The 14,014-nt window shown below is 40.0% G+C and overlaps 1 protein-coding gene across 1 annotated transcript in view; it reads right to left on the reverse strand.

The window, feature by feature from the left end:
• Positions 1 to 6,054: 6,054 nt before the first annotated feature.
• LOC126101613 (odorant receptor Or2-like) overlaps positions 6,055 to 14,014 on the reverse strand; it is a 30,526-nt gene continuing 22,566 nt past the window's right edge. The window contains exon 5 of the mRNA XM_049912295.1: positions 6,055 to 6,175. Coding sequence (XP_049768252.1) covers positions 6,119 to 6,175 — 57 coding nt within the window. The 3' untranslated portion in view covers positions 6,055 to 6,118. The remainder of the gene's footprint in view (positions 6,176 to 14,014) is intronic.

Below are 14,014 nucleotides of genomic sequence, written 5' to 3' on the forward strand. Positions count from 1 at the left end.
ATGCTGCTACAAATTTACCTTTTTTTTCAGGATTTCAATTATTCTGAACCCCTTTATGAGGTCGAATTATTTTTTGGGCAACAAATCCTCTTAGTGTCGATTTTGCTTTCATTTCTAGGTGTAACTCTAAGACTGCCTTCTTGGTATCTTTGCCAACATGTTACACAAAAGATTATAAGAGATGCATCTAATATCTGGAAATTACTTTTAAAGCTGAATTGAGAGCAAACCCGCATTCGATTGTCCGTAAATTGGTTATATATTTTTACCTTTGTCCAATAGAAGCTACGATGCACCACTCAAGAAGCTTCTGCCACGTTCTATGAGATATTTACTAATGTGCATTATTTTTCTGTATGTGGTTAATGAAGTCAGTAACAGTTAACATCTATTGATTGGCGACTCCATGGAGTGTCCTGTGCACCACGACCAGGTAATGGATATACTTGGAAGGAGATACAGCATTGATCGTATATTTTTGTTTGTTTTTGTTTTATTAACCGCTCTAAGCTTGTTGACACCAGTGCCTACCAATTTAAATAGCATATTACAGCACTGAGGATGGTCACTTAGTGGCCGAAAATCGATTTTGCGGTTAATAATAATAATAAAAGAAATACGAACAATGCTGTCTCTCCTTCCAAGTTTACATCTAATTAAGCTTACATTCATTGTCAAACTCGGGACAGAATGCCGCAGGTCCGGCGCATGAGTTACTTGTACTCGTATTCTGCTTGTGTTATTTTGACTTGTCTGCACTTTCATTCAAGAAGCATTCAGTAATGGTTCATTGTGTAGCAAGGAGGAGGGAACTCAGTTATATTCTTTTTACTTTTTGTTTATCAGTTCGTAGTGTCAATGGAAGCTCGACACTCCAGTAATGCTGTTGTGGAGTCGAAAGACTTGAAAAGTAGAAAAGTACACCGAAAATACAGCGAGCATCGCAATGTGATTGAGGAAATAAATCGCTAAATCTGTTGTAATTTTGACACATCTCTATTGAATACTAAGAGAAGAAAATAAATATTGAGTTTAAGAGTACATGGGGGTCCTCTAGCGCAAGTGTGATCTGATAAATAACGCAATAAATATGGATTCATTGTTGTGGTGAATGACGTGGCTACATGGTACGAAAATTAACGCACAGTGCGGAAGGACAGGTGCGTCCTCGAAGTCTTACGGTGGAAGGATGGACCTAGGCCGATTTTGTTGCATCAGAATAGGCAAGTGGTAGCGGGTACACGTGCGTTAGATAATTCAGTGTTGTGGCCAGCGATAACTGGTGGCCACGCTTGTTGAGGTTTGTTCAAAATTATCTTTAGGACACGTGTATAAACATCGTTACAAGAATGAAGACGCCCGTACTAGTGTATGTGAAGCAGTTATTGGTAATGAATGCGGAGAAATGGGAGCGGCAGAAAGTACCGAAATAGGTAAGGTTTTGTAGAACTATATATTTGAAGTTTTCAAAATATAATTGCAATAAAAACTTCATAATCACATTAATGGTACCCAGTTTCACCAAATACTAAGTGGCTATAATGAAATACGTTCGACACGTAACTAAAATAATATAAAAACTTTAAGATTGTTGGTTACATCTCACTGTATGTCGAGTATACTTGAGTTCCATTATCTATACGCAACCATTGCGGCAAGGAAGGACCTATGCCTTCAAGTGAAATAAGCCGCAAATTTTCCTGCTGCGTCGATCCCCCTTTGACTTTCCAAGCTTCCAGGAATCGGTACACTTTCTAAACAATACAATAATGTGCCTTTTAGTTTCTCGACAAAGTTGTGTAACAACCAACATGTTCTGATTATGAGAAGCCCAAACTCAACATGAAAGTTAAGAGAAAAGTGAAAAACGCGTCACTTATTGCCTAGTATTCCAAACGCACGTTCGAGAAATCTTCCGGCTCTGCTGATCCGATAATTGAAGCTCATTCCGAATTTTAGAATTTTCCTTTGATAAGGCCACATTACATTTTGTGGAAGTGTAGAAGTTTCCTCAGCTACAGAGAGACACGGAGTTGGTTGGGATTCATTTTGAAGTGATTGTAGTAAAGGCAAATTGATGTTGCCTTAATAGATTTTCAATTTTCAGTAGTGAAACAATAATCAGCTTCGAATACAATCTTTAGTACTACAGAGAAGTCGATTTTTAAGTCAAAAAAGCACATCCACTGTGCCGTGGCTGAATTTTTCAGTCTTCCGTGTATTTTGAGGAACTGTCCTATACGAGGTTGATCTACAATATTATTGAATGTCTCCATCACATTCTCATTTTCCCGTTTCCATCGTCTCACAACCAATAGCGAAATAATCGTTTTTCATGTTGTGTTTCCGTCTGTCATTGTACTTCTCAATTGTAGACGCGCTTGCTTTACTCCGACCAGCGCACAATGGACCGTGCGACAGAGGAAGCTACGTTTAACAACACTTCATTTAGTCGGCGTGCTCCCAAACCTACGCCTTTTACCGCTTGGAACTTTGCTGCCTTATGTAACGTATGGTATAGCCAGGTGTCTGTGGTAAGAAAACGTGCGGCAATTTCCGTAAAATTGTTGCGTTGAGAAATGCCCGTGTAGCCTTAGCTTTACTAACACATTTTCCCCGTATAGTTGCAGGCTCTGTGGAATGTAGAGGTAATTCACAGAAAATTAAGTGCCTTTCCACGTTTTCCTTCTTTCCATCGTTATTCTGTCCTTTATTCCCAAATACAAGGGTCTTTCTCTAAATCCAGCGCTGAAATTGCTGTATGCGTTTTCTCTGTGTCAAGGACTGCTGTGCTCTAGGCCCAAGCCCAGTGCGGAGGAAGTAACTTTGCCTACTGTCAGCGGACAAAACTGACTGCGTTAGCTGGCTGGTCTTGCCGCACGTGCCCCACGGCTCGTGTGATGTGTCCTGTCCAATTGATTCTCGTGGCCCAGCACGGCGGCTGTCTTCACGTCAATTCCATTCCGCTACGGGCGATGCGGCTGGCAGATTGTGAAATTCCGAAGGCACAAATGTACTGCGCAGCTGCCGTTCTGAAAACATTCCGCTCGTGTGATCGAATCTAAGAGTGGCCCCATACACGCTGAGACGATGCACTCTACCCGCTCAGTTAAATCACTTCCTCTATTCTCGTTTGTATCTGTTATTTTTTATCCTTTGTGATCTTTTTCTGAGAGAAAGAACCGAGGAGGAGGAGGAGGAGATTAGTGTTTAACGTCCCGTCGACAACGAGGTCATTAGAGACGGAGCGCAAGCTCGGGTGAAGGAAGGATGGGGAAGGAAATCGGCCGTGCCCTTTCAAAGGAACCATCCCAGCATTTGCCTGAAGCGATTTAGGGAAATCACGGAAAACCTAAATCAGGATGGCCGGAGACGGGATTGAACCGTCGTCCTTCCGAATGCGAGAAAGAACCGAGAGGTGGGCCCCTTCCTTATAGAACAAATGCGCGCGAACATTTGTAATACGTTGGACGGTCGACAGCTGTTTCGAGTGATAAGAAAAATGGTGGAGTTGCCTGGGCAATTTGATATAGCATAATTTCTACAGGCCAGAACAACAGACTGCCCCCACAAGATGCAAGTCATTGATAAAACTACAGGAAAAGAACACAGTCATAAACATTACTTGTCTACAACTGTGACAGAAGTAATATAGATATTATGTAGTGATCTGTCAGGGCGGCTGGAGTAGCCGAGCAGTTCTAAGCGCTACAGTCTGGAACCGCGCGACCGCTACGGCCGCAGGTTCGAATCCTGCCACGGGCATGGATGTGTGTGATGTCCTTAGGTTAGTTAGGTTTAAGTAGTTCTAAGTTCTAGGGCACTGATGACCTCAGAAGTTAAGTCCCATAGTGGTCAGAGCCATTTGAACCTTTTTTTCTTTTTTTTTTTTTTGTTCTTTCAGATTCCGATTTGTTTGGTGAATATTTACATGTTTCCAAGTTGCAACAACTGCTTATCAGATAGTGTACTGAAAACGTTTGCGTTAGATGAACGTGTGATCGATGTAATAGTATTTTTCAGTACTGGTTTAATTAACAATACTGAAATAATGTTTGATGTAGCTGTTCAGACATGGAACAGTGTGATAATAAACCTGACCATGGCCGATCGTCAACAAATGTTAGTAGTAGAAAGATCTGATGAGGCCTCTACCAACGAGTCAAGAGTAAGGAAGAGATTGTAGAAAGTTTGTGTGTCCACAATAATATGCAGCAGTGACATGTACTTTTTGGAAAACTTATTCTCAGACCTTAAATTGTATATATGACATCACAATGGTTTCAGCTCTATTCGCTGAATGTCTCCAAGTGAAGATTATGATTATATATTTCTATTATTCCTAATACTTCATAGAAATGTCTGTATGTGGTTATGTCAAACAACATTCTTGGGGGAGTCCTTTTCAAAGTAATGATTATATGAACAAAATTTTTGCTGTTGTCCTAAATGTAATGTAATTTAGGAGATTCAGGACATCGCATTTTTCTGTAGATATTGAGAGAAGCGTGCCGCAGTTTCAGTAACGTTCTTTGGTACCGATAATGGTACCGAAAATTAAATGCGCCTTTAAAATTCATCTGCCAACAAATTGCTGAATTAATGAAACTAAAACCGATAGATATTATTTTGTTTTCTAATACTGCTTTATCTGGCCACAATCAGTTGCACCATGAAACTGCAATTTCCTAAGCACTATGGATAAAGAATTATGCAGTCTCAAATTTCAGGGCGACAATTGTCTCTGTTCACGTCCATGTACACTTAGAAATGAACAGACATTGATACTAATGATCATTTTTTTGCATTAATTAATCATGTGAATACTGGTTTCGTTCAATGAACCTCAGAATATGATACGAATGACTAACAATGTAAGATAATCTGAGTTGATACATTTCTACAAAATGCATTTTATTTTTTAAAGTCATGTAATGCCTAATACTAAAATGTTAAAATTACATCACTTGACTGAAATATGGTTATTGCATGTCAGTATTGAACAAGTAACATGTAAACTCTATGTAACAGATGATAATATGTATATATATTTTTAAATCTGTTTTGGTTCACAATTCCACAGGCATATTAACCAAATTACAATGGGCAGTTTTAAAACAAAATTAAAAGATTCATTAGTTGGAGTAAAGTTAAAAAATAAGACTGAAGTGTATGGCATTAGTTAGTAACAGAACCTTCACAAAAAAGTAAAACATATACAAAAATAACAGCATTTTTTTTAAAATGTTCTAGGTAAGAGCCTCTCAAGGGGGTTTGTTGAAGACATTATGTTCTTTTCTCAAGGTGTTAACCGCAAATGCGACTGAAGAACTGTAAAAGAAGGCTACAAGTGCGGCCTCATAGAGAATTTAAAACGAAATCACAACGATAAAACTTAACGTTAACAACTTATATCGGAACAATAACTTTACTATGCCAGTGCTACAGTTCATTCACATTATTCAAGTAAACATAGCATCTGAAAATGCACAGCAGATAAATGTACTGGCAATGAGTAGTCAATATCAAGTGTGAACAGCTACTGAGATAATACAAATAATTTGTGTTTGTTTGATACACACACTTCTACATTTCTGGTTGCATGTTATAACACAATGATCTATCATTAAGAAAAAACAAATGGTACTTACCTTAGTGGAATGAGGTAGTGAATAGCCTTTCAGTGTAGGAGAAAAAGGAATGAAGAAATACTATAAGAAAAAGACTAGAGCCCTAGTAAAAGTAATCACAAAGTGAGATGGGGTAGTTCATTTGCAGTTGCCAACAATATTCAAAGAATGATTCTTCGTTTTAAGCAGACATGGGAAAAGGCAATTAAAGCTCAAAATTTTGCTACTAACTCTACATAATTATCAGAACTGCCTACCTGTCATCGTAACTGAGAACACATGGAAAAGTTCTGAGAAAAATTCAGTACCCACATTGAAACAAGAATGCTTTCTATCTAATGTAACTCACAACTATTTTCTTCTGTAGGGCTACTGTATATGCCATGACAATGACTTTCTAACCTGTTAACAACAATTACTCAATGATTTCTTATTGATTTCTTACGTCTGTGTTCTTTGAGATCCAGATTTCAGCAACAGTTTGGATTCTAGCGATTGTTCATTTGGCTCAAAAGCGCGTAGTACGAATAAGATGCATTTACAAGCTGAAAAAGAAAATATGGGAAATGTCATAAATAATATCATATAGGATTATAGATCATGTGTCTTCAAAAATTAGACAGAAAACTAATTTTTTACAATTCTACTTTGTGTCTAAAGTTATATTACCAGAAAACTATGTTTATTTTCGAAACAGATAAAATACCTGTTTAATTAACCTTGAGAAATATCATAAGGTTAATGAAAATAGATCATCTGACTAATTTATTATCTGATGGATGGATGATATTCTAATCTGAGAACCAACTCAAATGCCAAGATAATGAATCATCATACACATAGAAACAAAATGAATAAAACTTCCACAGATCAAAATCTCCTACTGCAAAGTGACAAATTTAAAATAATACTGAAGGGAATAAAAAAAATCTAAGTATGGGTATTCTTCAGTTTAAAGTACTTAAGACGAAGAGGTCAGCAATGCAGCAAGTATCACCATATCCTTTCATTATCAACTACAACAAAATTTATATTTACCGAAACAATAAGTTTATTCCATGTCTGCATTCCTGCATTAGTCAAGTAATTGTGGTTCACTTAGGCATATACAATTTTTTTTTCATTTTAATTCATTTCAGTGTATTATATTCACGCAGTGTAATAAAATAAGGCTAGAATATTCACAGGTGAAGATTATATATTTTTAGTGTTCGCTTCATTTGCTTTATCGTCATTAGGAGAACACGAGTAAGATTAAAATATTGACATATTAACCGCAGGTTGATAATTTTATATTAATTTCACTGGCTTATTATTTACATAACTTAAGTGTTATGAATGGCATTATGTGTCGCTTATGAGCAGCCGCTCCATCATTAAATTCAAATTTTCTCACCTCCCGCCTAACTGTCATGGTAGCTGCAGTGAATGCTGAAGCAGTTTGGAATTCCTGTGTGACGGTCTGGGTAGATGTCTGCCTATTACACATCAGGACCCTCTTTAACTGCCGGCGGTCTGTCAGTCAACAGACGAGGTCGGCCTGTACGTTTTTGTGCTGTAGGTGTTCCTTCACGTTTCAACTTCACTATCACATCGGAATCAGTGGACCTAGGGATGTTTGGGAGCGTGGAAATCTGACGTACAGGTGGGTGACACAAGTGACATCCAATCACCAGACCACGTTTGAAGTCTGTGAGTTCCTCGGAGCGCCTCATTCTGCTCTGTGAATATATATAATGACTGCTGAGGTCGCTGATACAGAGTACCTGGCATTAGGTGGTAACACAATGCACTTAATATGAAAAACGTATGTTTTTGGCGGTGTCAGGATGATTTTGATCACATAGTGTATCTGCCATAATATTTGATGACCCCTTGTTGAATGTAGTCGACAAATTCTACTGCCTCAGCTCGCCAGTGTCAGAAGACCTTTCCTTGGATGGCCAAATAAGAATGAAAACTGGCGAAGGAACAAACACTTTCAGGAAAGTCGGTACAAGAGTATGGGTGTTTATGAAACATTCGAGGTATAACATGGACAAACCATGTGACAAACGAGATGGTCCTGAATATTGCAAAGCTACCGAGTATCACCACTACTCTCAAGGAATATCACCTGTTGTGGGCAGGACACAACATATACACCACTCCCGTTTTCCCCGATGCACACTACTTAGTGAGACAGAAAATGTCAAGAGACTCCCAAGGAAGACCTGTATTGCGCTTTAAAGATTGTGTCAAGCACGAAATGAATGCATTTAATACTGACGGCAACAAATGTGACGAGCCAGCCTAAGAGTGTAGCACAGGGACGAAACTCGTTTTGGCTGCCAGAGAGTTCTACGATGGCGCCTGGCTCAAGAGCTTGGCTGCTACTCAAGCATGTAGACAAGCGCCTCAGACGAACCCTCCTTTCGGGGTAATACACACTAGAACGCTCGTTGCCCAGGTAAGCGTTCAAACGCATTTAGAACTAAAGTTTATTTTTAACTTTTGATTTTCCATGTTTTCTACGGAGAAGAGGTGTAATTTACACCCGTGAGTGAACAAGTGTTACCACAATATAACGGATATTAAAGTGATAATCGAATAATGAATTTTACTGAACTTCATTGTTCAGTTCTGTATATTACCGCGAAATAATAGCTGGTGAATCAATGCTAGCTTTCAGTCAGCTATTAAAATAACACTGATACTTAGACACATTTGGAACAGAACGAATTAAAAAGATTTACTTTGAAGAGTGTGACAACAGCCAATAAGTGTCAGCTTTGCTTATAATTTAAAAAAATCTTCAGTTACACCATAGAATTCGATTAGTAAATCGAGCAAATGAACTAACAGAACACGTTACATTTGATAATATTACCAGAAAGCAAAAGAAAACGTAAGGAAAAGTGGTGAAAAGAGATGGATATTATTTGAATAGATTTCTCTCTGGAGTATTATTGGATTAAGTAGATCATTCAAATAGATCTATTCTCTAGCAAATCATCTGTAAATCAAATAACGAATAACATATAATGCCACCTTATTTTCTTTCTTGTACAGAATTGACGTATTTCCCTTGGTTCAGTGCAGTTTCTATTTGATAAATAACTTATTATTGGTTTGTTCAGAAATGTGACTTTGTGGCTAAGTGCCATAAGTTCCAGGAAACAAAATTTAATCTTAGGTTTCGATGCCCAGCTGGTACTAAGATTGTCCTTATCACTTCTTTCAGCTATAACACCAGGTCAAGTAGCATCGTATTTGGAAGAACGTGTGTGAATGTGGATCCCTCTGTAACGGGCTGCATAAGTCGGTTCAGAGGTAGGGAGACATTGAGGGCACACACCATGCCTAGTAAAACACTGCAGTGTTGCAACTATCCTTCAGTCTGAGCACAGCTTTATTTGTTTTACAGCGTAACAAATGAAATGTAAAAGTGCTTATAAGCAGACGGCCTCAGCAGTTTGGGTAAGGCAATCGCAAAGTTGAGCAGCCAATTTAATCAGCCAGCTGATCGTAAGTCGTGGCCGAACAGCCGAGCGTGATGAAGGCACCGTAATTTATGCCTTTTTTCTCAGAACAAACGTACTTTACTGTATCATAAAAATTATTTTTCTATTGTTTTTCTTGCTTTATGCGCTGTGTATTTTAACTTCACTTACATATGTTTTGGAGCATACAGAAAATATAATGACCAATTTATTTTTAAGCAATCAGTTTTGTATGGAAATCTCGTAAGTAAAAATTTACGAATATTGGAGGAAAGCACCAGAACAAAAAAGAGAGCACCGATTCCGTGTGTCAGCGTCAGAGACGAGGCGTTTGGTACATCTGAAACTTGAATTCGTCTTTTTGGAGAGGAGTTTAAGAAATAAGAAAATAATCTTTAAAAACAGACTATACGTATACTGTAAGTCCCTCTACAACTGGAAATTCCTCCAGGTTCTACAAGCTGTCGAAAGCCATCATGAAATTCTTTTTCAGGTGGGAAATGGTTTCGTGGCATTCCCTGGGTGATCTTGTTATTCTGGAAGTTACAATGGACCATCATAAGTATGCATCTATCCTTAGAGGCTTTGTCTACCCCCACATGCAGTTTATTTTACCTCGGCACGATGACATCTACGAGCAGAACAATGCAATGGGTCACACAGTTCAGACTGTACTTGCATGGATCGAAGAGCGCAAGGACCAGTTTACCATATTCTCCTTGCCACCAGACTCCCAGGATTTAAAGTCAACAGCAAATCGGTGGGGCTATGTCGATTGTGCTGTTCACACCATGGATCCTAAGACGAGAAACCTAGTGCAGCATGGCCACATAGTCAGTACGTTCCAACATCACAGTCGGTGCCTTCGAGAATTTCACTGACAATCTTCCCACAACCTTCGCAGCGTGCGCGCTGCAAAATATGGTTATTCAGTCTTTCTACATCGTCACATTAATGTGACCTGACAGTGTGTATTGCATGATTTTCAGTTTTGGAGAGCACTTTTCATTGTACGCTAAGTTAGATGTCTTTGATCCCATCGAGGTTACCACCTGCGTACAATGATCAATATTGGTTTTTCATTGCCATCTATGGATGCAGTTTGTGTCTCACGTTACTTTCCAATTCATTTAATTATATTGTGAGGATCTTAAAATATATTAGCTACTTTCTGCTTTTGAAAATGTGTGCTATTGCATTTCCACGTGATCTGTTGGAGGCCATGTGTATCTATTGCTTATTAACTTCCATGCTTGCAAATTCTGTAATAATGGGAACTGAGCTCAGTTCTACCATTTATTACTTTTGCTTCTGAAATTATTGCAAAATTTTGCAGCCTACAGCAGGAATAGTAGGATGACAAACTGCTATCGGCAGACAGTGTTTCTTTCTTCCTTGGATGTAACTTTCGCCCAACGCGAAGTGGCTCTGAGCCACATCCAGAAAAGTCCAGCAGTCCCGAATGCATTGAGATTTGGCTCTCTTGTAAGTCATGCCTTTCACTATCAGATCGTAGGCATCTCAAGATCAAATTTATACGTGTGTGGCACACTTTTTCTCTATAAGAGAGGATGAAACTACACTTATAGTTTGTGGTACAATAATTTAGTATCTTGGTTATAAATAACTTACGGGTTTGCTGCCAGGTAACGTCGTTGAACAGCGCCGATATTTCGGCAGGAGCACACCATGCCATTCTCGAGGCACAAATGCAAGGAAGAAAAAATGTGCAAGCAAATTTAATACCTCGGTTCACAGAGGAGAAACAAGGAAGACACCACACACAGAACAAGTGCCAACACAACCAAACGTAAGCAACAGCAGAAATATCGATAGTTACCATTAATCAACAGGTGAGGTAGCACTAATTCTGTCCCACGTTATCTCAGACCCTGAAAGTTTGGCAGCTGAGCTATCACATTTTGTAGTCACCTTTCATCAGAATGGTTATAGTGAGAGGCAGATCAAACGTGTCTTGCGCCATCAGCCTTCTGTGCAACGGGTGAGTGACGATAGCAACGAAGTGGCACCTACGTCTACGGCCTTTTTGCCTTACGCAGGAAGCATTTCCAACAGGATTGGCCGTATTTTGCGGAAATATGACGTAAAATGTGTTTTTCGACCACCTTCTAAGATTAAGGCCCTGTTGGCGTCCGTAAAAGATGATCTTGGTTTGAGTAAGGCTGGGGTCTATCGTATTCCTTGCAGTTGTGGCATGTCATATATTGGTCAGACAATCAGGACTGTGGAAGACCGGTGTATTGAACATAAGCGTCACACACACTTACAACAGCCGAGCAAATCCGCTATTGCAGAACATTGCCTTGACACCGGTCATCCTGTGGAATACAACAACACGGAGATTCTGGCTTGCACGTCCAAGTATTTGGATAGTGTTATTAAGGAAGCTGTTGAAATCAGACTGTCAAGCAACCTTATTAAGAGAGATGGTGAATTTTGTTTAAATGCTGCTTGGAATCCGGCTCTGTCCCCCATCAAAAAAGAGAGGGACAGAATTAATGCTACCTCACCTGTTGATTAATGGTAACTATCGATATTTCTGCTGTTGCTTAAGTTTGGTTGTGTTGGCACTTGTTCTGTGTGTGGTGTCTTCCTTGTTTCTCCTCTGTGGACCGAGGTATTAAATTTGCTAGCACATTTTTTCTTCCTTGCATTTGTGCCTTGAAAATGGCAGGGTGTACTCCAGTCGAAATATCGGCGCTGTTCGACGACGTCACCCGGCAGCAAACCCGTAATTTATTTGAACATTCGATTCGCCGGGAAAAGTTAAGGTCTCACATACTGGTTATAGTTTCGTATTACTTTAAGACACGCAAGGGCCCCGCTCACATATTCCAATGCCCTATGAAAATGTGCTTACTACTACCTAATATATAACGCCCGTGTATTTGGCTGCAGGGTTTACACCTCGGGTATACATCTGTCAATGGGCTCCTTGTTTTAACGCGGCCACAAGAGGGATCCACCACGAATTATGCAGATAGTCTGGAGAGACAAGTAGTGGATAGGCGGAGTTCGCGCGTCACACACAGAGAGCAGTGCATTCTGCCGCCTGAACGGCCACGTGTGTGAGGAAGCAAGCAGAGGGCCTTGGTGCAGCGTCGTGGACAAGGGGTGTGCTCGGGCAGGAGCGGCGACCTCACAGAACCATTCGCAGGAACAGCACGTCGCATGGCGGAACTGGGTTTAATCTGTCCACTGTGCTTGCAGTAGAGAGCCCGTTTGTCCGTGTGAGCTACTCTGCTGGCTACTACCATTGTTGGTCAGCCGCTTTATTTGAATGTTATTTGTTTGGAAGTTTTTCTTCGCTTCACACCATTAGAGGTTACTCTCAAAGTTTCCCTGCCCGCATTACACTGTGTTTTCCCACACTACATCGGCGTAATATTACTTGATTAGTCTCCGTTGTGGCCGCGTTCTTAGCCCCCTCCAAAGTGTCACGTTCTACGGAACTTACAGTTTGCTAACTAATGGTAACTTTGATTCAGGAACGTCTCCCGACAGGCTGAGGAGGATCTAGAAAAAAAAAGAACTCGCCGTTTCGGGGTGACTCAGTGTAAACTCATTGTTTAATTCCGGAGGTACGCATAACTATCATCCGAAATGGTGCTAAACGCATTCTCTGAAAATTATTTCGAGCAGTTAGTTCGTGAGCCCACCCTAATAGTAAACGATTGGGTAAACACACTTGACCTCTTAGTAACAAATAATCCTGAGCTAATAACGAGCATCAAAACCGATTCAGGGATTAGTGAACACAGGGTTGTCGTAGCGAGATTGAATAATGTTAATCCACAAATCCTTGAAAAATAAGCGAAAAATGTACTTATTCAAAAAAGCAGAAAAAAATTCACTTGACTCCTTCCTGAGAGACAATCTCCACTTAATCCAAATTAATAATTTAAGTGTAGACCAGATGTGGCTTAGATTCAAAGAAATAGTATCGGCAGCAATTGAGAGATTTATACCAAATAAATTAACGAACGGCGGAGCTTATCCTCCTTGGTACACAAAACGGTCAGAGCACTGTTGCAGAAACAACGAAACAAACATGCCAAATTTAAACAGACGCAATATCCCCAAGATTGGCGATCTTTTGCAGAAGCTCGAAATTTAGCGCAGACATCAATGCGAGATGCCTATAACAGTTTCCACAACGAAACTTTGTCTCGAAACCTGGTAGAAAATCCAAAGCGATTCTGGTCGTATGTGAAGTATGTTAGCCGCAAGAAACAATCAATGCCTTCTCTGCACGATAGCAATGGAGATACTATCGAAGACAGTGCTCCCAAAGCAGAGTTACTAAACACAGCCTTCCGAAATGCCTTCACAAAAGAAGACGAAGTAAATATTTCTGATTCTAATCGAGAACAGCTGCCAACATGAGTAACGTAGAAGTAATTATCTTCGGATTAGTGAAGCAAATCCCTCAATAAAATCAAGTCTGTTGGTCTAGACTGTACACCAATGGCTCTGAGCACTATGGGACTCAACTGCTGTGGTCATAAGTCCCCTAGATCTTAGAACTACTTAAACCTAACTAACCTAAGGACAGCACACAACACCCAGCCATCACGAGGCAGAGAAAATCCCTGACCCCGCCGGGAATCGAACCCGGGAACCCGGGCGTGGGAAGCGAGAACGCTACCGCACGACCACGAGATGCGCTGTACACCAATTAGGTTCCTTTCGGAGTAGGCTCATGCATTAGCTCCATACTTAACAATCATATACAAACGTTTGCTGGACGAAAGATCCGTACCCAAAGCATGGAAAGTTGCACACGTCACACCAATATTCACGAAAGGTAGTACGAGTAATCCACTAAATTACAGGCCCATACCGTTAACGTCGATATGCAGCAGGATTTTGGAACATGTA

This window comes from Schistocerca cancellata, chromosome 9, assembly GCF_023864275.1.
Source record: "Schistocerca cancellata isolate TAMUIC-IGC-003103 chromosome 9, iqSchCanc2.1, whole genome shotgun sequence".
In the NCBI taxonomy this organism is placed as follows: Eukaryota; Metazoa; Arthropoda; class Insecta; order Orthoptera; family Acrididae; genus Schistocerca; species Schistocerca cancellata.